We start from the raw sequence: 24,632 nt of genomic DNA on the forward strand, positions 1-24,632 counted from the left end.
TTAATCATGAGTAGCTAGATTTTCACTAGGGTTGTGACCCAACCCTAAAGTGTAATCTTAATGGGTGTTTGATTTATTGCTTGTTTATGGTTGGGTGTTTATTATTTAGCCTTGTTCTTGCTTTTGATTGTAAAATTAATGGTTGCAAACATTAGTTTATGCCTATTTGACTTGGTCTCTACTTGGGAAAGAGAGACTTAGTCTAGGAAAACTTGGCTAACAAGAAATTGGGTAAATCGAGAGATTGATAGTCCCAATTAAAAGGTTGAACCTAGAGATAGTAAAACCCGACTTGAGCTTTGTATCAACCATTTTGTTCAATACCCATTTGGACTTGAGAAAGCCAAATTGGGCAAAATCACTCTCTGACCGAGAGGTATTAAGTGGGTACTCGAGTGTTGATATATATAATACACCCCGATGAATAAAACAAGCTTTAATGTTTGCAACCTGTTAGGCAAATACCTAGGTGAAGGTCATAGCCCTAGGCCTTTTACATCATTTGTAAAACAACAACAAAAACACTTTCCTAGTTTCAATTCTTAGTTTGTAATTTTAGCTTAAATTAGACCTAGAAACAACCCAAGTGTGTGGAAGTGAAATTTGAGATATTTCAAGCTCATACACTATAATATATACCCCTAAGTCCCATTCATAGCTCTGTGTGGAAAATCGACTCTGACTCCTTGTTGGGTATTACTATTGCATCGACTGTTTCATAACCTTAAATAAAGGTGGGACTTGGACGAGATCAGTGACTCTGAGGCCTGTGAACGAGATGGCAGGTATACTTTGAAGTGTCCACAGTAGCTCACAACTAGCTAACTAACGTCCGGCATGCTCCGAGGTACATGGATCTGCACAAAAATATGCAGCAAGCGTAGTATGAGAACACCACAACGCTACCTAGTAACTATCAAGCCTAACCTCGGTAGAGTAGTGATGAGTTCAGGTCAAGCCACCTACTAGACATAGAAACTGGTGCAAGATATTGATATAATCTAATAATGGAAAAATAAAGGCAGTTAACAGAAAATAAAATTTTTATCAATACAAGGCAAACGTCGGCAATAAGGCAACAAATGATAGTAAGATGGTACATGTGGTAAAGACAACATGTAACCAAGTACAATCAAAATACCAATGGAAGGAAACAAGGAAAAACAAGAATAACAACCGTTCAACTCATCAAGATTTTTAACGTAAAGTGTACAACACGAATCATATCGAAATACCTCCATCTCACAAATCATAATGACACGGAATCTTGTTCCCACTTTATAAATGACAATTGAACGGAAAATCTGCAATGCTGCAAGGACGACTCACGCGCTAATACCATTAATGGTAACATCATACCCGCACAGACAAGTCACGTGCCAACTATAATAATATCTCGTATCCGCACGGACAACTAACATGCCAATAGTAACAATATGTGATATCCGTACGGACAACTCACGTGCCAACAGTTCAGTTCCCACATAGGAGGTAGATATACAAAAATACGTGTACGTGATCAATGGACTTCGCGAATTATACTCATGGTCTGATATAGGTGACATATTATGGTGTATGCTTGTGCAAGTGTACTATCATATCTTGGGTCATCAAGTAAGATCAAAGACACCGAATACACATTGGAAACAACACAACAAAACCCGTAAAATGCATGACTCACACAAGATATTCACACCACCACACAAATATCATAAATGACAATGCCTCCAAGGCATCACAAATCATCCCCGGCATAGCCTACCTTGTCTCACCGCGTGCGCAACAGTAAAGTAAATGTCCTCTTTGTCTCGTCACACACGCATCAATAATTATCCCGCATTGTCTCGCCATATGCGCAAACTCAACCTACATATCCCACCTTGTCACGCCGCATGTGCAATTATCAATAATAACAATAGCAGGGACAACTCAAGTGCAAACACCCTGACAATCCTCTCAACAATTCCATATGTTCCAAAAACATAAAAACGCAATATAACAACTCGCACCAAGTGTGCCCATATGACACAACACGTCCATATCAACAATCCTAATACCACAACTACACATAGCCCATGGCTCTACAACACAATTGTCATGATCCCAATTTCACACCTTAGGATGTCATGATGGCACCTAGTCTCTAAGACGAGGTAAGCCTAACACTAAATAATATCTTAACAAAAATAACCAAACTGAGATACTAAAATAAAATCGATAAGCTCATATTAATTCCAAAAATAGAACATCAAAAACATGATTCCCGAACATAATAGTGACTAGGCCGGGTCAAGACACCTACTAAGATAAAAGAGAACTAACAGAGTATAACATCGTCTAAATATGGAAAGTGAAGAAGTAAATGACAGGTAAACATTTCAATAATGTAAGCTGACAATTGAAGTTTAAGTAATAAAGGCAAAAAAAGAGTAAACACATGATGAAACAACAAGAAAACAATTACGGATAATTTCAAGTAAGGAAATGAAGAAACCACAAGAACTATTCAACCAACAAGCCTTTTTAACATAGAGTATACAACAAGAAATCACAACCAAGGTACCGCCTCATTTCCACATTTCACAATTTCAATCACAATCTTTTCTTATAACACCGCGTGAGACTTTATATATAGTTTTAAAAATTATTTTTCCCTAAATAGCCACACGCATTTTAGCCCTTATCTCACCGCGAGGCTTCAAGTAGTTCCCCTACTAGTAACACGCGTATCAAGCCCACCTTATCTCACCGCATGCATATCAACCCTTAGCCTTATACCACCACATACGAATCAATATCACAACATAATCACAACTCGCACCACAAGTGCCCATATGCCACGACTTGCCAAAGATCAACAATACCAATATTTTCACAACAAATAGCCTGTGGCTCAATCACAATGTATATAATAATCTCAATAACAACAAGATGAATGAGGAATACCCAACAAGGAAAGGTACCTCATTAATTAAGAACTTCACCTCAATTTGATAATGACTTTTATAGCTTCAACACCAATAGATCAACAAGAAGATATTCCATGAAATAACAACCTCAAGTAAGAGTAATTCAACAATAAAGAGGTAACATGATAATAAGGAAAATAACAACTTCAACTAAAATATATGAGAGCCAATATAACAAGTAAGAGTTAGAACAAGTGCTACAATATCAAATAGAGCATGTCAGAGTAGATTAAAAATGAAGGATGTGAAATGTTATAACAATTGAATTAAAGGCATGGAAAGAGTCTAAATAGCCTAAACCAGTCGAATACCACATATAGCCCATGTGTCCACTCGTCACCTTGCGTACACGACTTTCACATAACACAAATAACACAACCAATCCAAATCCTAAGGGATAGTTTCCCCCACATAAAGTTAGGCAAGATAATTACCTCAACTAGGCCAAATCAACCTTCGAATATAGCTTTTCCCTTAAAACACGCCTCCAAACGGCTTAAATCTAACCAAAATTGGCTTAATAACATCAAACAATGCAAGAGAAATCAATTAAAATAGATAAAGCTATGATCTTTATATTTCCCAAAACGTTAACAAAAATCAACCCCGAACATGCCCAGTCGCAACTGGGTCCAAGGGTAGATTCTGACTACCCATAACCCCACGAATCCACATATGTGTTTTGTTTTCAAATCCGAGTCCAAATCAACTCCCAAAACTCAATTCTTCATTTTTCAAAAACATGACAAAATTTCTCAATTTTCCTCTTTGATTCTCATGAATTTGATGTTAAATCTAAGATATAATGACGAAATATAGTTGGAAAATGTTTAGAATCACTTACTCAAAGTTTGTAGATAAAGCATCCCCTCTCCAAATCGCCTCCTTCCAAGTCTAGGGTTCTAAAATATGAGAAATGAGACCCAAATCCCGACTTTTCTAACTTTTGTTCAGTTGCAGATATTACAATTACGACACTGGATTCACAATTGCGAAGATATTCTCGTAAATGCGGCACTGACAGACTTAAGGGGAACTTCGCAAATGCGATTGTGGGTTCGCAAATGCGAACCTAGTTCCCATCACAAATGCAACAAATGCATCGCAAATGCGCAATTGCGACACCTGAGACCCCCTTGCTAAATTCGCAATTATGAGGTTGGTGCTCGCGATTGTGACATCTGACCACCAGCACACCAGCCAGTTCCTTCTCAGTTCAAATCTTTCCAAATCACGTCCGAAATTCATCCGAGCCATCGGGGCTCCAAACCAAAAATCCACACAAGTCTAAAAATATCATATGAACTCGTTCGCGCGATCAAAACACAAAAATAACATCTAGAACTATGAATCGAACACCAAAAATAATGAATATGAAGGTAAATTTCAAGAACTTCTACAATTGCAACTAAGCATCCGAATACTATCAAATAAACTGCAATCGACATTAAATTTTGTAGACAAGCACTAAATTGCATAACACCAGGTGAACTGTCGATAGGTTGGACAGCAATGTAAGGTTGTAGGATACCTCACCAACTCTCTCAAGGATCTCCAAAGGACCGATATACCTAGGGCTCAACTTACCCTTCTTCCCGAACTTCATCACACCCTTCATGGGTGACACCCGAAGCAAAACCCTCTCTCCCACCATAAATGCTACGTCACGAGCCTTCCGATCAGCATAACTCTTTTAGACTAAGTTGTATGAAGCCGATCCTGAATCAACCTGGATTTCTCCAAGGCATCTCGAACCAACTCTATGACCAACAACCTAGCCTCTCCCGATTCAAACCAACCAACTGGAGAACGGCACCGCCTACCATATAGGGCCTCATAAGGAGCCATCTGAATACTCGATTGGTAGCTGTTATTATAGGCAAACTCTGCAAGCGGCAAGAATTGATCCCAAGAACCCCCAAAATCCATAACATAGGCACGAAGCATATCCTCTAATATCTGAATGGTGCACTCGGACTGCACATCCGTTTGGGGGTGAAAGGTTGTACTCAACTCAACCTGTCTACCTAACTTACGTTGTACAGCTCTCCAGAAACACAATGTGAACTATGTTCCTCGATCAGAGATAATGGACACTGACATACCATGGAGACGAACAATCTCACAGTTAGATTTGAGCCAGTTGCTCTGAAGAATAGGTAGTCACCACCGGAATGAAATGAGCCGACTTGGTCAACCTATCCATAATCACTCATACAACGTCAAATTTCTTCAAAGTCCGTGGGAGCCCAACAACTAAATCCATGGTAACCCACTCCCATTTCCACTTGGGAATCATAACTCTCTAAAGCAAACTGCCCGGCCTCTGATGCTCGTACTTCACTTGCTAACAATTCAGGCACCGAGACACATACTACACAATATCTTTCTTCATTCTCCTCCACCAATAGTGCTGCCTCAAATCTTGATACATCTTAGCGGCTCCCGGATAATGGAATACCACGAACTGTGGGCCTCCTCAAGAATTAACTCATGTAACTCATCCACAATAGACACACATAACCGGCCCTGCATCTGCAACACCCTGTCATCTCCAATAGAAACCTCCTTTGCATCACCGTGCTGTACCGTGTCCTTAAGGAAAAGCAAATGGGAGTTGTCATACTGACGCTCTCTGATGCGCTTATATAAAGATAATCGAGAAACCATGCAAGCAATAACCCGTTTGGGCTCCGAAACATCTAGTGTAACAAACTGATTAGCCAAGGCATGAACATCAAGGGCTAGTAGGCTCTTTGCTGCCGTTAGATATGACAAACTGCACAAAATCTCCGCCTTTCTACTCAAGGCATCGGCCATCACATTGGCCTTCCCCAGATGATACTGAATAATGATATCATAGTCTTTAAGCCACTCTAACCATCTCTGTTGCTGCAAGTTATGATCTTTCTTCTTGAACAGATGTCGGAGACTCCGGTGGTCGGAATAGACCTCACATGGGACACCGTACAGATAATGCCTCCAAATCTTCAATGCGTGAACAATAGTTTCTACTTCTAAGTCGTGGACCGGATAATTGTTCTCATGAACCTTTAGCAGCCGAGACGCGTAGGCAATCACCCTACTGTCTTACATCAACACCGTGCCAAGCCCAATACGCGATGTATCACAATACATAGTGTAAGACCCCGAGCCCGTAGGCAACGCCAACACTGGGGCTGTAGTCAAAGCAGTCTTGAACTTTTGAAAACTCGCCTCACACTCCTCAGACCATCTTAAAGGATTACCTTTCTGGGTCAATCTAGTCATAGGTGCAATGGATGAAAAACCCTCTACGAAACGACCATAATATCCGGCTAAACCAAGGAAACTCTGAATCTCAGTAGCTGAAGATGGTCTGGGCCAACTATGAACTGCCTCAATCTTCTTCGGGTCTACCTTGATCCCCTCACTAGATACCACATGTCCCAAAAACGTAATCGAATCAAGCTAGAATTCACACTTTGAGAATGTTGCATATAACTTCTTCTCTCTCAAGGTATGGAGCACGATCCTTAAATGATGCTCATGATCCTCCCGGCTACGGGAATACACCAAAATGTCTTCAATAAACACAATGACAAATTATTTAAGATATGACTGGAATACGCTGTTCATCAGGTGCATAAATGTTGTTGGGGCAGTGGTCAGACCAAATGATCTCACAAGGAACTCATAGTGACCATATCAAGTACTGAAAGTAGTCTTGGGAATATCCGGATCCTGAATCTTCAGTTGATGATACACTGACCTTAAATCAATCTTGGAGAACACTCTGGCACCCTGAAGCTGGTCAAATAAGTCATCAATGCACGATAATGGGTACATGTTCCTCACTATAACCTTGTTCAACTGCCTATAATCAATACACATACGCATAGAACCATCCTTCTTGTTCACAAACAGAACCGGAGCACTCCAAGGTGACACACTAGGCCAGATGAAACCCTTATCAAGAAACTCTTGTTATTGTTCCTTTAACTCCTTCAACTCTGCTAGCGCCATACGATATGGTGGAATAGTAATGTGCTGAGTTCCCGGCAACAAGGCAATACCAAAATCGATATCTCTATCGGCCGGCATGCCTGAAAGGTCTGCTAGAAACACATCAGGGAAATCTCTCACTACCAGAACTGACTCAACGGTAGGAGTATCAGCACTCATATTCCTCACAAAGGCTAAATATGCCTCACACCCCTTTTCAACCATCCGATGTGCCTTAAGGAAGGACACAACCCTGCTAGGAATATGATCCAATGTACCCCTCTAATCAAATCATGGCAAAACTAGCATAACAAGTGTCACAGTATTAGTGTGACAATCCAGAATAGCGTGATAGGGCGGCAACCAATCCATGCCCAAGATCACATCAAAGTCTACCATATTGAGTAACAATAGATCAACTCTGGTCTCAAAAACCACCAATAACAACTAAACATGACTGATACACATGGTCCACAATAATCGAATCTCCCACAAGCGTGGACACATAAATGGGAGAATTCAAAGAATCACAAGATATACCCAAATATGGAGCAAGGTAAGATGACATTTGTGACGACCAGATAGGTTGACTTGACTACTATCCCTTATTTCCATTTTCTGAGACCTCTATTTACTCTATTTGATGTTCTTCAATTTACGTGCACAGTCTGTGTCTTTTTTCGGGAAGGTTTTACATAAATATTTGAAAAAATATGATTTTTAGCTTTAAAAACAACTTGAGTTGACTACGGTCAATATTTTGTGAAAATAATCCCGGATCGATATATTGACAATTCCGGTAGATTAGTACTGTTATTTTCTACTTGGGCGTATGCCCAAAATTGAAATCGGAGGTCCCTAGGTTTCTTTGACTCATTTTGCCAAAAGCTAGTAATTTGAATGTTTGGAAATTTCCTCGGTTTGACCATACATTGACTTTATGGTTATTAAGTTCGGATTTTGGTTCCGGGACTTGGTATAGGTCCGTTTTACTATTGGAAACTTGTTTGCAAATTTTGGTGAAAATCAGAGTTGGTTTGGTAGGATTCGGACGCTCTGTTGTGATTTTAGAAGCTCTTGAGTTTTATTTGAAATTTTATACATTTTGACATCAGATTCGGAGTTAGAGATTTTATTTTGGTAATTTGATCATGTGAGCAAGTTCGTATGATGTTATTACACTTATGTGCATGTTTGGTTCGGAGCCCGAGGGGCTCAGGTGAGTTTCAGATAGGCTACAAACCATTTTTGGACTTGAGAGTTGCTGGTTTTTAGCTTTATTTCGTGTCCTGTGCTATATGCTTCGCGATCGCGAAGGGGAAGTTGGATTGGGGCGGAATATCTTCTACGCTAATGCAGGGACTTGGTTGTGAATGCGAAGTAGTGAGGGGTTTACCATTCGCAAACACGACCGTCCACTCGCAAACGCGATCGGTTGAAGGATCTGGGGGAAAGCATGGGCATCCTTCTACGCGAACGCGATACAATGGTCACAAACGCGGAGGCCGGACTGGATATCTCTTCGTGAACACGAGAAGGAATTCGTGATTATGATGGCCATTTGGCCAGTGTTCTCCGCGAACACGTTGGGTTCTTCGCGATCACGAAGGGCAGCTAAAGCCCAGGTATTACAACATTCCAAAATCGGGATTTTCACCATTTTTCACAATTTTCAAATTATAGCTAGTAGTAGAGGCGATTTTGAAGAGGTTTCTCATCCCAACTTCATTGGTTAGTAGATTTTAACTTGTTTTATTATATTTCCATAAACACCCATTGATTTTAACCTTTAATCTAAGATTTTCCATGGTAGAAATAAGGGGTTTAGGTAAAAATTGGAAATTTTGAGAAATTGAGATTTAGACCTCAAATTGAGATCGGATTTCGAAATTAATCACATAACCGGGTTCAGGGATTAATGGGTAATTGGAATTTGGTCCAAATCTCGGGTTTTGATCAAGAGAGCCCGGGGTTGACTTTTGTTGACTTTTTACAAAATCATTAAAGATTGAATCTTTTTCACTCGTGCGTAATTTCTAATGCCTAATTTGAAGTATTTGAACTATATTTGGCTAGATTTGATTGGTTTGGAGGCCGATTCTAAAGGAAAAGTCGTGGTTGTGCCTTGATTTGGTTGCGGAGTGAGGTACGTATTGTGTCTAACCTTGACTTGAGGGAATTAGGACTTTGTGAATTATTTGTTATGTGTATTATGTGGGAAAGCGGTGTATATGCGAGGTGACGAGTGTGTATGCGCCGTCACGGGATTTTGAATGCGGGGTTGGAGTATTTACTTCCATTTTTTCATTTGTTCCATGTTATTTCATGTTTTATGATTTAACTGTTACACGTCATTACTTGACATCTATGAACTATTTGTTACTTGTTATTTAACTGCTACTTGCCTTGATTTGTTCATTTCCCATGCAATTTTTGCTCATTTTCTACTTGTTTCAATTTGCTTTAATTGTATATTTTTACTGTCACCTCATTTACCTGTTTCCATTGTTTGAGATTTCGAGATGTTTGACATTCCTCGTTTATAGTGTGATTCTTTATTATTTGTACATTTCACCCCTCTGTGTTGATACTTTGCAAGTATTTTTGTTAAGTTATTTAAGTTAATGGTTTGAATTGTTTGAGGATCAGGGTTGCACGCCGCAACGGTATTGAACACTAATGAAATGATAAGAATGAATAAGGCTGGATTATGATATGAACAACTGATGATATGGTGGGATCGGGTAGCGCACCGCGACGAATTTAATATGTTGTATTGTACTTGTTTGAGATTGTAGAGTCATTCTTGGTATTGTAATATGAGACTTGAGGCTTTGTTATTCTAGGATCTCTGGTAGTTGATCTATTTCATGAGTTTATTGCTTTATTCTTATCCTTTTTCTTCTGTTATTATTATTTTTCACAGGTTATTTGTGAGTGACCTGCCATAGCCTCGTCACTACTTCGACGAGGTTAGGCTTGGCACTTACGGGGTATATGGAGTTGGTTGTACTCATACTATACTTCTACACTTTTTGTGCAGATACCGGAGTTGATCCCAACGACGCGTAGTTAGATTGCTCGGATTCAGCTACTTGTGGAAATGGAGGAATAGCTACATGGCATCCGCATCCCTAAAGTCCCCTTCCAATCTATCATTACTATTTATTTAGCTTCAAAGTAGTTGTATTTTGTTCAGACTTTATTTGTAGCACTCTAGATGCTCATTTATTCGTGACTCCAGATTCTGGGATATGTTTAGATTATGTTATTCAATATTATATTACTCTATTTCAGATTATTACGGATATTATTATTATTATTATTATTATTATTATTATTATTATTATTATTATTATTATTATTATTATTATTATTATTATTACTATTATTATTATTTTGATTCGAATTGTTAAAACTGGTTAAGTAATTTAGCTAACATTGGCTTTCCTAGAAGTGAAGTGTTAGACGCCATCATGATCCCGATGGTGAAATTTTGGGTCGTGACAAGTTTATATCAGAGCACTAGATTGCCTAGGTCTCACGAGTCATGAGCAAGCTTAGTAGAGTCTGGAGGAACGGTACAGAGACGTCTGTACTTATCTTCTAGAGGCTATAGAGCTTTAGGAAAATTTTGCTTCTTTATTTCTCTATCGTGCGATTTTATTCTATCATTGATGATGGAATCATTCCATTCTTGTTGCCACCACTACCAGGGGTCGGAGCCAGGGTTGAGGTAGGGGCCGAGGCAGAGCTCAGCCTAGAGTACGTGCAGCAATACCCATCGTGGATCATCGAAATGATCATGAGGAATATATCCCAATTCAGGCCGCACCAGTCGGACCCACTGAGGTACCAGAGGGATTTATAGCCACTCATGTACTTCAGGATGCTCTAGTCCATTTAGTGGGCCTCATGGAGAGCGTGGCCCGGATCGGTGCATTTTCGGTGGCACATGTTATCTTGCAGGTTGGGGGAGGAGCACTGACTCCTTCTACTCACACTCCAGAGCAGATGGATCCTATATATCAGACTCTAGCGGTTCAAGCAGGTGAGGTGGTTCAGCCCGTTATTGCTACATAGCCCGTGGAGAGGCCCGCGATGTCTTCTAATGGATTGATGAGGTTCGATAAGTTTACCAAGCTCTTTACTATTCATTTTGGTGGTGAACCTTTTAAAGACCCATAAGATTATTTAGACCATTACCATGAGGTGTTGCGCAACATGGGTATTATTGAGACCAATGGAGTCGACTTTGTTGTGTTCTAGATGACCGGTTCTGCCAAGAGGTGGTTGCAGGATTATAAGCAGAGTAGACCAGCAGGTTCGCTGCCCTTCACTTGGGATCAATATTCGCAGTTATTTCTGGATAAATGTATTCCTTTCACTCTGAGAGCGGGGTACCACAGGCAGTTCGAGCGCCTTCATCATGGTAGCATGATTGTTACCCAGTGTGAGACCCGATTTGTGGATCTAGCTCACCATGCAATTATCGTATTTCCTACTGGGAAGGAGAGAGTGAGGAGATTCATTGTTGGACTTACTTTCAGTAACAGGCTACAAATGAACAAGGAGAATGGGGATGATATTTCTTTCCAAAGGGCATTAGAGATTGCTAGACGGATCGAGATGATTCGTAGTCAGGATAGAGAAGTGGTATCTGAGAAGTGGCCTCATCTCTTTGAGGGTTTCAGTGGTAGAATCATCTGGAGGCAAAGGTTTATTTGGTAGAGGCCATCCTCCTAGGCCGATTCAGTCAGCACTCCAGACATCTCATGGTGCTTCAGGCAATCGTGGTTCACATGGGTATCGTCCAGAGCAGCAAGCGTTTAGTGCACCTTCAGCTCCTATTAGTGCACTAATGCTACAGAGTCACTATAGTTGTTATCCAGTTCGTCAGGGTCAGTCTCAGCTTTAGCAGCCTCAGCAGTAGAGAGAGTGCTTTGAGTGTGGAGGTACATGTAATATTAAGAGGTATTGTCCAAGATTAATGAGCAGTAGAGCTCTTATGCCATTATGCTGGCACCAGTTGCTCCACCGCCCATACAGCCAGCTAGAGGGGGTTAGATAGCTTAAGGTTAAGGTCAAAACATTAGAGTTCGATGCCAGCCAGCTAGAGGTCACTCGAGGGGAGGAAGTTAGGGAGGTGGGCCCCAGCCCTATTTTTATGCATTCATAGCCAGGCCTAAGGCAGATCCATCTGACACCATTATCACAAGTATTGTTCCAATTTCCATAGGGATGCCTCAGTTTTATTTGATCCAGGCTCTACCTATTCGTACGTGACATCCTATTTTGCTTCATATCTGGTTATGCCTCGTGATTCTTTAAGTGCTCGTATCCGTGTGTCCATGCCCGTGGGAGATTCTATTGTAGTATATCGTATTTATTGCTCGTGCGTGATTCCTATTGGGAGCCTTGACACTAATATAGATCTTCTACTTCTTGATATGGTGGACTTTGATGTTATTTTGGGCATGGATTAGTTGTCACCTTATCAAGCTATTTTGGATTGCCACGCCAAGACAGTGACTTTAGCCATGCCGAGGTTTCCTCTATTAGAGCGGAGAGCGACTCCTGGTCATTCCACTAGCATGGTTATTTCTTATGTGAAGGCTCAGAATTTGGTCGAGAAGGGATGTCTAGCATATATGGCCTATATCCGTGATCCTAGTGCAGAGGTTCCTTCCATGTATTCATTACCAGTTGTGCACCAGTTTCTAGAGGTGTTTCCTACAGATTTATCGGGGATGCCACCCAATAGAGATATCGACTTCTGTATTGACTTGGATCTGGGCACCCAGCCCATTTCTATTCCACCATACCGTATGGCCCTAGCTGAGTTGAAGGAATTGAAGGAGCAATTGCTGGATTTGCTTGACAGGAGATTCACTAGACCTAGTGTATCGCCTTGGTGTGCACCGGTGTTGTTTGTGAACAAAAAGGATGGTTCGATAAGGATATGTATAGATTATTGACAGTTGAACAAACTCACTATCAAGAACAAGTATCCGTTTCCAAGGATTGATGACTTATTTGATCAGCTTCAGGGTGCCGAATTATTTTCGAAGATTAATTTGAGATCTGGCTACCATCAATTGAATATTAGGGCATCGGATTTCCCTAAGACAGCTTTTCGAACGTGGTATGGACATTATGAGTTTCTAGTGATGTCATTTGGCTTGACAAATACCCCAGCAACATTTATGGATTTTATCAACCGGGTATTCAAGCCTTATTTGGTTTCTTTTGAGACCGTCTTCATTGATAATATTTTGGTCTACTCCTGCAGTCGAGAGGAACGTGAGCAGTATCTGCGGATCATACTTCAGACTCTGAGAGATAGTCAGTTATATGCCGAGTTTACAAAGTGTGAGTTTTGTTGGATTTGATTGCCTCTTTGGGCCATGTTGTATCTTCCAAGGGCATTAAAGTAGATCTTAAGAAGATTGAATCAGTTCATAACTAGCCTAGACCTACTTCAGCTACAGATATTCATAGCTTCTTGGGTTTGGCAGTTATTATCGTCGGTTCGTAGAGATGATTTTTATCTATCTCAACCCCATTGACCAAGTTGAGCCAGAAGGGTGCTCTTTTCAAATAGTCTGATGAGTGTGAGTTGAGCTTTCAGAATCTTAAGACTGCTTTAACCACAACTCCAATTCTAGTTATACCACCAGCATCGGGTTTATATGTAGTTTATTGTGATGCTTCGTGGATTGGCATCTAATGCGTTTTAATGCAGGAGGGTTGGATGATCGCTTATGCTTCGCGTTAGCTGACTATTCATGAGAAGAACTACCTCATTCATGATCTAGAGTTGGCAGCTATTGTTCATGCATTGATGATTTGGAGGCACTACCTTTACAGTGTGTCGTGTGAGGTATTCACAGATCATTGGAGTCTACAACACTTGTTTAAGCAAAAGGATCTAAACTTGAGGCAGCGCAGGTGGTTAGATTGTTAAAAGACATTTATATCATCATTTTGTACCCCGAAAAGGCCAATGTGGTGGCCGATGCCTTGACTAGAAAGGCTGAGGGTATGGGTAGCATTGCATATATTCAAGTTGGTGAGAGATCGCTAGCATCGGATGTTCAGTCTTTGGCCAATCATCTCGTGAGGTTAGATGTTTCGGAGCCTAGTCGGGTTCTTGCTTGTGTGGTTTCTCGGTCTTCTTTATATGAGTGCATCAGAGAGCGTTAGTATGACGACCCTATTTACTTGTCTCTAAGGACACAATGCAGCATGACGATGCCAAGGAGGTTTCTATTGGAGATGATGGGGTGTTGTGGATGCAGGATCGAATTTGTGTGCCTAATGTGGATGGGCTTCGTGAGTTGATTCTTGAGAAGGGTCACAGTTCACAGTATTCCATTAATTTGGGTGCCGCCAAGATGTATCAGGATTTGAGACAACATTATTGATGGAGAAAAATGAAGAAAGATATAGTAGAGCATTATGCTCGGTGGTTGAATTGCCAACAGGTGAAATACGAGCATTAGAGGCCGAGCGGTTTGCTTCAAAGACTTGAGATTCCTGAGTGGGAGTGGGAGCGTATTACCATGGATTTCGTTGTTGGGCTCCCACAGACTTCAAAGAAATTTGACGCAGTATGGGTCATTGTAGATAGGTTGACCAAGTCGGCACATTTCATTCCGGTGGGGGCTACATATTTTTCAAAGCAGCTAGCTCAGATCTATAACTGGGAGATTGTGAATCTTCACAACATGCCGGTGTCTATTATCTTCGATCGGGGCACACAGTTCACATCGTATTTCTAAAGAGATATGCAATGGGACTTTGGTACGCGTATTGAGTTGAGTACAACATTTCATCCCCCAGACGGACAGGCAGTCCGAGCATATTATTTAGATCTTAGAGGATATGCTACGCGCATGTGTTATGGTCAGTTCTAACCATTTGCGGAGTTTGCCTAGAAAAACATCTACCATTCGAGTATTCAGATGGCTCCTTACGAAGCCTTATATGGGAGGCGGTGTCGTTCTCTAGTTGGTTGGTTTGAGCCGGGAGAGGCTAGGTTGTTGGGTACTGATTTGGTTCGGGATGCCTTGGAGAAAGTCAAGTTGATTCAGGATCGGCTTCATACAACCTAGTCTAGGTAGATGAGTTACGCTGATCGGAGGGCTCGTGATGTAGAATTCATGGTAAGAGAGAGAGTTTTGCTGCGGGTTTCACCCATGAAGAGTGTGATGAGGTACAAGAAGAAAGGCAAGGTGAGCCCTAAGTATATTGTTTCTTTTTAGATGCTTGACAGAGTTGGTGAGGTGGCCTACAGACTTGCATTGCCACCCACCTTATTGGCAGTTCACTTGTTGTTCCATGTTTCCATGCTTCGAAAGTATCACAGTAATCCGTCCCATGTATTAGATTTCAGCTCAGTCCAATTGGACAAGGATTTTACTTATGAGGAGAAGCTGGTGGCTATTCTCGCCCATCATGTCCGGAAGTTGAGGTCTAATAGTTATTCTTCCGTGAGAGTGCAGTGGAGAGGTCAGCCAATTGAGGCAGCTATGTGGGAGTCCGAGTCTGATATACGAAGTAGATACCCACACCTTTTCACCAGTCCAACTACTTTTCAATGTTCGCTTGAGGACGAGCGTTTCTTTTAGAGATGGAGAATGTGAAGACCTAATAGTTCGATTTGATTACTAGTCCTTATTTCCATATTTCGTTACCTTTATTAGCTCCATTCCTCTATTTGCGTGCGCAATCTGTGTCTTTTTCCAGAAAGATTATACGCAAAAAATTGAAAATAATATGATTTTTAGCTTTAAAAATAACTTGAGTTGACTACGGTCAACATATTTAGGAAACGACCCCGGATCGGTGTTTTAACGATTCCGGTAGGTCCGTATTGTGATTTTGGACTTGGTCATATGCCCGAAATTGAAATCGAAGGTCCCTAGGTTGATTTCACTCATTTTGTCGAAAGCTAGTAATTTGAAAGGTTGAAAATTTCCTAGGTTTGACCGTAGGTTAATTTTATTGTTCTCGGGTTCGAATTTTAGTTCCGGGACTTGGTATAGGTCCTGGAGGGATTTATAGCCACTTACGTACTTTAGGACGCTCTAGTCCGTTTAGTGGGCCACATGGAGAGCATGGCCCGAACCGGTGCATTTTCGGTAGTATTGGCTGTCTCTTAGGCTGGGGGAGGAGCACAAACTCCTACTACTCACACTCTGGAGCAGATGGCTCCTATATATTAGACTCTAGCAGTTCAAGCAATTGGGGTGGTTTAGCCCGTTATTGCTACATAGCCCGGGGAGAGGCCCGCAATGTCATCTAATGGATTGATGAGGTTGGATAAGTTTACCAAGCTCTTTACTGTTCATTTTATTGGTGCACCTTCTAAAGACCCACCGGATTATTTGGACCGTTTCCTTGAGGTTTTTCACCATGGGTATTATTGAGACCAATGGGATCGACTTTGCAGCGTTCTAGATAAGGCCAAGAGGTGGTTGCAGGATTATAAGCAGAGCACACCAGCAGGTTCGGCGCACCTAACTTGGGATCAATTTTCATAGTTATTTATGGAGAAGTTTATTCCTTTCACTATGAGAGGGGGGTACCACAGGCAGTTCGAGCGCCTTCAACATGGTAGCATGATTGTTACACAGTATAAGACCCGATTTGTGGATCTAGCTCGCCATGCAGTTATCTTACTCCCTACTGGGAAGGAGAGAGTGGGGAGATTCATTGTTGGAATTACTCTTGGTATCAGGCTACAAATGGACAAGGATAATGGGGATGATATTTCCTTCCAAAAGGCCGCAGAGATTACTAGACGGATCGAGATAATTCGTAGTCAGGATAGAGAGGCGGTATCTGAGAAGTGGCCTCATCACTTTGGGGGTTTCGGTCGTGCCTCATCTGGAGGCAGAGGTTCATTTGGTGAATTAAATACTTAGATTATGGGTAGATTAACATGTGAAAATTAGTGAAAAATAAGGGTTTAGAGGAAGACCTAGGTTTTGATGAAAACGAGATTTAACCACGAAATTTGTTATGAAATTTAGTAAAAATCATATATTTATGTTCCTAAGGTTATGGGTAACAACTTTCTTTGAAAATTTTCGGAATACAAGCACGTGGGCCCGGGAGTGAATTTTAGGAATCTTGCAATTTAGGGTGGGTAATCACTTAAATGGTGGAATTATGAACTTTTGAGCATAGATTGATTAGTTTATGTCATGTTTGACTAGCTTCGAGTCGTATGGCATCAAGTTTGGAGGTTTGAGCGCGTTCTTGAATTGGAAAGTAGGCTTTGAGGCGAGGTAAGTCTCCTTTCTAACCTTGTAAGAGGGAATTAACCCCATAGGTGAATTAAATAAATATTTGTACCTAATTGTGGGGGCTACGTACGTACGAGGTGACGAGAGTCCGTGCGTAGCTACTATTATGCTATTGTCCGGGTAGTTTAGGACCCGTATCATGCTATACTTGGAATGTTTGTGCCCTTACTTGCTAATATAATCACTTAGTCATGATAGAAATTGATAAAAGAATTGTATAAGGTTAAATTCACTTACTTGAAGGTTTGTATTAGATACTTGATTGTAAAATGAGAATTTGTGTTTCCTTAAAAATAATTGCTATTTGTGGATCGGGCCGAGCGCCTCGGTAGTAAATAGATGCATCTATGGTTCACGCCGTTCGACCCTCCGAAAGTGCACAATTTAATATTATGTTGGACCGGGCCGTACGACCTCGGCATAATTGCGCATGTTAATTATTTGGAACTCTCTGTGATTTATACTGCTTAAATGCCTTGAAATGTAAGTCGTTAAAGGATATGACTGAAATTGAAATTTTAATTATGAAAGAAGAACTTATCTCTTCCCGTTATTTAACTGTTAGTATTATTCATGATATCCATACATAGCATAACACTTTAATTACATTATTATTGGCCCTAGTAAGTGTCAAGTCGATCCCTCGTCACTACTTCTTTGAGGTTAGGCGGGATACTTACTGGGTACATATTGTTTATGTACTCATACTACGCTTCTGTACTTAATTGTACAGGATCTGAGGCTGGTGCATCTAGTTACCCGCCCGGTGCGCATACCTGATCTTGGACCGAGACTTCACGGTGAGCTGCCCCCTTCTGAGCCGTTCAGCAGCATGCCGGAATTTCTCTTTTGTTTTATATCTTGAACGAGGATTTAATTACATTTATCATATTTTGAAATTAAGAGCTCGAATTTGGGTGATTTTGGAGGGGATTTTCATGAGTTGGATTGGGGTAAGTGTTTTTGACTCGGATTTGTTTATTATTCATGATTCCAACCTTGATATTAGTGATTGATTGATGAATCCAAGTGAAGAAATTAGGGATTTTAGTAAAAACATTTCTAAAGTAAAAATTGATGATTTGAGGGTCGATTTGAGGTCCGATTTAGATGAAACACATATATTTGGACTCGTATTGGAATGAGTGTTTGGAATTTGTGACTTTTGTCGGGTTTCAGAAGGCGAGTGTGAGTTGACTTTTTATTTTTTTCAAGATCGAAGCTTTATTGCTTGGGGTTATTTTCTATAGTTGTTATTGATATTATTAAGTTATTTTGGCTCGATTCGAGCCGTCCTGAGGTTGATTCATGCGGGAAGGGATTTTTAGAGTACATATTTGGCTTGTTTGAGGTAAATATCTTGCCTAACCTTCTGTGAGAGAAAACCCCCTTAGGTTCTAGCCTTAATTTGTTTATTTCTGTGATGTGAAAAGTGACGTATACATGAGGCGACGAGCGTGTGTTCGGGTATTATATGTGGTTTTGATCGGATTAGATTGTAGACTATTAATATGCTTTAATTTGATAATGAACATTATGAAACATGTTGATACCACTTTATGACAACTTGATCTTGATCATTACATCGACTTAGCCATAGTCATGTTTTATTTGTTGAAAGCCCCTCCGCTTTTATTATTATTGTTATGTCCTTGTGCACTATTGTTGATAGTTTGAGCTTATATCTTGGTGAAACTTTGGTATCATTGTTTGTGATATTTCGGCATTTGGCATCATTGTTTTATGGTATTGTGGCACTTATGGACATGTTGAGCGGATTTATTTGAGGGTGTCAGCACGAGTTCTTTGTCGTGAGATTGTGTGTTGTACATGTGGAGCGAAATAAGAGTGGTGTTATCTTGGGCTGCCCACGTGGCGAAATAAGGGTGGCTATATGCACATTTGTCGAAATAAGGGAGGCATTTTATTGTTACATGCACATGCAGCGGAATAAGGGCGGCATTATTGATGATGTTATATGATATTTCAGGGCGTCCTTCTTGATGTTGGGATTGTGTTGAGACAGGGTTGATATTTTGATTACATAATTGTTTCTGAAAGTTTGCGTCTTGCAGTTATATGAGTTAGTGGCTGTATTTGACGTGTTATCGCATGCCTCGCCTCTAATTTGATATTTTGTGATCAAAGATGGGTTATACTACATTGAGTTGTTATTACATGTTCTAATGAGATTGTTGTTACTGTTTTCTGTTACATTTCTGTTGTCAATTTCTTTGATATATTCATTTCACAGGTTATTTGTCTAGTGAGTATCATATGTTTTGATTCTCGTCACTACTCCAACGAGGTTAGTCTTGATACTTACTGGGTACCGATTATGGTGTACGTACACTATGCTTCTACATATTTTTGTACAGATCCAAGTACTTCGGATCAGGCTGATCGTTAGTGAGACATTCTGCACATTGCAGACTTCAAGGTATCCTTGCAATGTTCCGACCGTAGGCCTCGGAGTCAACCTCTTTGTTCATTTCTACTGTTTATGTATTTCAAATAGTATTGTATTTTGAGATATTCTCGTGTATGAAGTTAGAGATCGTGACTCTGTATTACCTAGTTCTGGGGAGTTATGTAGAGTATTGCTACTTTGGCTTGTATTACTTCTATTTTCGCATTTATGTTAAACTTTGTTTTGTTATATCATACTTTTATTGTTTTAAATAATGTTAAGTGATCAACTTACCAAGTTTTAGAAATTAGGTGCCATCATGACCCATGTGGAGGGATTTGGGCCGTGACAATATTTTGGGAGTTTCCATATTGGAAGGATAATCTTCTCCAACATAATCTTGATGTCATGCATATTGAGAAGAACAATTTTGACAATTTGCTCAACACAATGATGGATGATAAGATTAAGACAAAAGATAACCCGAAGGCTAGACTAGATTTACAAGAATATTGTTTTCATTTGCAGTCAGCGAACAATGGTAAGGTGTTCGGCCCAAGGCGAGCAACATATTGACTTTGGAGGATAGACGACAGATTTTTGAGTGAGTTACGAAGCTAAAGATTCCTGAGGTCTATGCTTCAAATCTGACAAAACGTGCCGATATGATTGAAGGAAAGTTGACTCAAATAAAAAGTCATGACTGTCATATTTTATGGAAACTTTAATCCCTATTTGTCACGACCCAAAATCCAACTAGTCGTGATGGCACCTAACCCAACCTGCTAAGTAAGCCAATTAACCACTATCCAAAGTAATGAGATTTATTAAGAGAAGAAATAATAATACAACTGTTTTTATACAAGAATTTCCCAAGGACTGGCAGTACAAATCACGATCTTCTAAGATATAGAGTTTACAAAGCTAGTTTGAAATAAAATACACCATCTGTTTGAAATATACATGAATAGATCTAAAATACTAAATCTACTAGGATCAAGAGGCAGCTATGACTGAAACGCAGGTACATCTTCAGATCTAGCTTGCACCGTACGTAGCTACATCAGCATCCAACATCTACACGCAAGGTGCAGAAGTGTAGTATGAGTACAACCGACCTCATGTATTCAATAAGTTAAAAGTAGTGACAAGCTGGTATAAAGTTCGGAGTCCAACTCCAATAACCAATGACAGTTCAAAACAATATAATAAAGATGGTACAAGAAATAACTCAGCGGGTTCACAGTTACGAAAAATAGGCATGCTTTTCAAGTATAATAGTAGAGCCCATATCTTTCACCGAAAAACCTCCAAATATATAAATAAGTTTGAAAACTATGATTTTTTCCAAAAACCTTTCAACAATAAATAAGATGTTTCATTTACAGATAGCATGAGGAAAATACATCTCTATGCCTACATGTCAATATAAAGGTGAAATAATGAATGTCACCAAAATCGGGTAGCATGAGGAAATGCATCTCTATGCATGTATCTCAAGTACGCATGTCAAATGCAATGCATCTCAATAATGAACTCATGTACTCACACTCTCAGAGTACTCAATCTCACTGTCTCGTATTCTCACTCATCATACTCAATACTCAGCACACTCAGTTACTCAGTACTGTACAGGGCAGATCCAACCCAAATGGAAATAAACCAAGGCAGATCCAACCCAAAATGCAAATAAACCAGGGCATATCCAGCCGATTGCAAATGAACCAGGGCAGATCCAACCCAATGCAAATGATTGCCAGTATTTGCCCCCACTGTGGGTATATAGACTCCGGAGGGGCCTATCTAGCCCAAGCGCTATAATAAGCTAAATCCTTGCATGAATCAATAAAGCCTGCTATGACGTGCAGCCCGATCCCATAAATATCACTCACAGCAGGCCCTCGACATCACTCAATCATCAATGTCTCTAGACCCTCAGGCTTACAACACTCATGCTAAGCAACCTTAATCAATGAAATGAGATGTGACAATATACGATAACAGAGACTAAGATATGATATGAAATTATGAATGCGACTGAGTACATAACTGCAATTAAGCACATAATCCAATAGCAAAGAACGACCACTGTGGGTCCCAATAGTACCAGCATATAACCTAAACATGAGTTCTACCATAAATTACAGCTCAAGTGCTATAACACATAGAGTACAGTAAAAAATGTTCAGATAAGATAGCTACACAGTTCCATGGAATCGATTAAATCATAATTCACGCGGTACATGCCCACACGCCCGTCATCTAGCATGCGCATCACCTCAACATCAATCACATAACACGTGATTCGGGGTTTCATACCCTCAATACCAAGTTTAAAAGTGTTACTTACCTCGAATAAGCAAAATCCAATATCGAACAAGTCAAGCAATTCTCCAAAAATGCCATCCTACACATATTAACATTCGAACGGCTCGAAACTAGTCACAAGCAACTCAAATACATCAAATAATGCCAAAGAAAATAAACCCAATCGATAAAGGTTGAATCCTTAATCAAAAGCCCAAAAGTCAAACCCGGGCCCGTACCTTGGAACCCAATGAAACTCAAAACATCCGATAACCCATTCACTTACGAGTCCAACCATACTATTTTCACTCAAATCCAACTCCGAAGCGATGTTCAAAACTTAAAAATTCACTCTATGAAAGTTTAGACAAAAACCTCCAGTTTCTCTTTTGAATTCATCCACCAAATGCCAAAAATGAAAATAGATTCATGAAATATAATTATAACCGAGTTAGGAATGCTTACCCCAATTCTTGTGGTGAAAATCGCATTGAAAATCACCCAAATCCGAGCTCCCCAACTCAAAATATGACCAAAAGAACAAACCCTTGATATTATATATTTCTGCCAGTTGTTCTACCTCGTTTCTCATGTCAAACGATCCATAAAATCACTTTTGATGCCTCTAATGGATTCCTTGTGAATATTTAGTCCCGTTAGGCTTTTGAATCACTCCATTTGACCTTATAATGAAGGAGATATGTTGGTTTCAATATTTGAAAATAGTGCAGATTTTTAAATACAAATTTAGTAGCAATTTCGTAATAAATCTGAATAAATCTGGTAACCCACTTCATATTAAAATGACCATAAATTCCTCATACGATGTCGAACCATGATGATTCCAGTTGCTATGGTTCCAAAATTACGATACGGATCAAAAGCTTCAATAAAAATAGAAATTGGAGCTCATTTACTTAATGTGGTACCACTTATGCCTGAAGAAACTACGTCAAAACATAAAAAAAGAGCGCAACACAACCCAAACTTATCTGAAACTCACCGGAGCCCCCCGGGACCCCGTCCGAATATACGAATAAGTCCTATAATATAACACGAAGTTACATGAGGCCTCAAATCACGCATAACAATATCAAAGCTACGAATCGCACCTCAAATCGGACTTAATGAACTTTGAATCTTTCAACTTTCAAAACTCGTGCCAAACCTTATCAAATCAACTCGGAATGAACTCAAATTTTGCACACAAGTCCCAAATGACATAACGAAGCTATTCCAATTCCCGAAATCACAATTCTAATCCAATATCATCAAAGTCAACTTATGGTCAAACAAATGAACATTCCAAACCTTTAAATTTCTAACTTTCGCCAAATAGTATTGAAACCTTCTAGAAATATCCAAATACAAATCCACGCGTACGCCTAAGTCCAAAATCACCATTCCGACCTAACGGGACCATCAAAACTCTGATCCGAGGTCAAGTACTAAAAAGTCCAACTTGGTCAACTCTTCCAACTTAAAGCTTCCTGGTTGAGAATCATTCCTCCAAATCAATTCTGAATAACCTGAAAACCAAAATTGACAATTCACACATGTCATAATATATCATGCGAAGATACTCAAGACTTCAAATGGCTGAACGGAATGTAAATGCTCAAAACGACCGGTCGAGTCGTTACATTCTCCCCCACTTAAACATACGTTCGTCATCGAACGTGCCCAAAGCCATTCCAAAGCCATAAAATTGTCGTGTAACCTTACCATGAACATACCCGGGGGTGATCCCACGACACCCTAGTTCATATAATCCTGACGACATAACCAAACTGTAGGTCCTTAATTCAACCTTAGCCCATAAAACTTGGAACCCAATTTCCAACATCCAGAATTTCTTACAATACCCGAATCTCGCATCTACACATTGTATAAATTTGAACAAGCTGCGTCAAGCGATAACCACAACTTAAGACACAATCACATGATATACCACATAACTCAAATATTTATAGCAATAACTTCCGACCGCAATAGATGCTCAATAACAAACTCGATACCGGTAACAAACCTCATATCAACTAAAATCTTGTTTTGAACAATTATACACTACCAATGATGAAAGCAACAAGTAGAAACTCTTAACCACTCATCAGATCAACAAGTCATGGAGCTCTCTCTCATCCGACAGGAACCAAAGCCAAGTCCTAATTTGACTTCCGATATTATTCTTCCAAATATACCGTAATCAAATCCGATAGTATCCATCCTAGGTCCAATGACCTTACCTTATCAAGCATAACTATTCCATTGACATGCCACACCAATACTACTTAGAATCATAACCTGTGCAATCCGTGCACCAATAAGTAGGGGTGTTCAAAACCGAACCGAAACCGAAAATCGAACTGCAAAAGTGGCTTAATAGCTTATTGGTATCGGGTTAACGGTTTAACGGATGGGGAACAAATTAAAATTGTTTTATTAACGGCTTATCGGTTTGGGGCGGATTATTCAATTTTTTTAACGAATAATCCGTTAATATATATATATATATATATATATATATATATATAATATTTACTTTTATACATATGTATATTAAATAATAAAAGGCCCTTCCACACTTCCACTTCCAGTACTGGACCAGTAATCAGTAATTCAGTATTACACTATTAGACATTTAGA

The 24,632-nt window shown here is 39.9% G+C and overlaps 3 protein-coding genes across 3 annotated transcripts; 2 read left to right on the forward strand and 1 right to left on the reverse strand.

The window, feature by feature from the left end:
* Positions 1-5,387: 5,387 nt before the first annotated feature.
* Positions 5,388-5,789, reverse strand: LOC138901658 (uncharacterized). Its single transcript, XM_070189437.1, has one exon. It carries the CDS (start codon positions 5,787-5,789, stop codon positions 5,388-5,390), a length of 402 nt encoding a protein of 133 aa, XP_070045538.1.
* Positions 5,790-11,222: 5,433 nt separating this feature from the next.
* Positions 11,223-11,871, forward strand: LOC117279022 (uncharacterized). The gene is made up of 2 exons (XM_033658457.1): positions 11,223-11,649; positions 11,741-11,871. Exons 1-2 carry the CDS (start codon positions 11,223-11,225, stop codon positions 11,869-11,871), a joined length of 558 nt encoding a protein of 185 aa, XP_033514348.1.
* Positions 11,872-16,507: 4,636 nt separating this feature from the next.
* Positions 16,508-16,885, forward strand: LOC138901659 (uncharacterized). Its single transcript, XM_070189438.1, has one exon. The coding sequence runs from the start codon at positions 16,508-16,510 to the stop codon at positions 16,883-16,885; it is 378 nt and encodes a 125-aa protein (XP_070045539.1).
* Positions 16,886-24,632: the final 7,747 nt, after the last annotated feature.

This window comes from Nicotiana tomentosiformis, chromosome 11 (assembly GCF_000390325.3).
Source record: "Nicotiana tomentosiformis chromosome 11, ASM39032v3, whole genome shotgun sequence".
Classification (NCBI taxonomy): domain Eukaryota; kingdom Viridiplantae; phylum Streptophyta; class Magnoliopsida; order Solanales; family Solanaceae; genus Nicotiana; species Nicotiana tomentosiformis.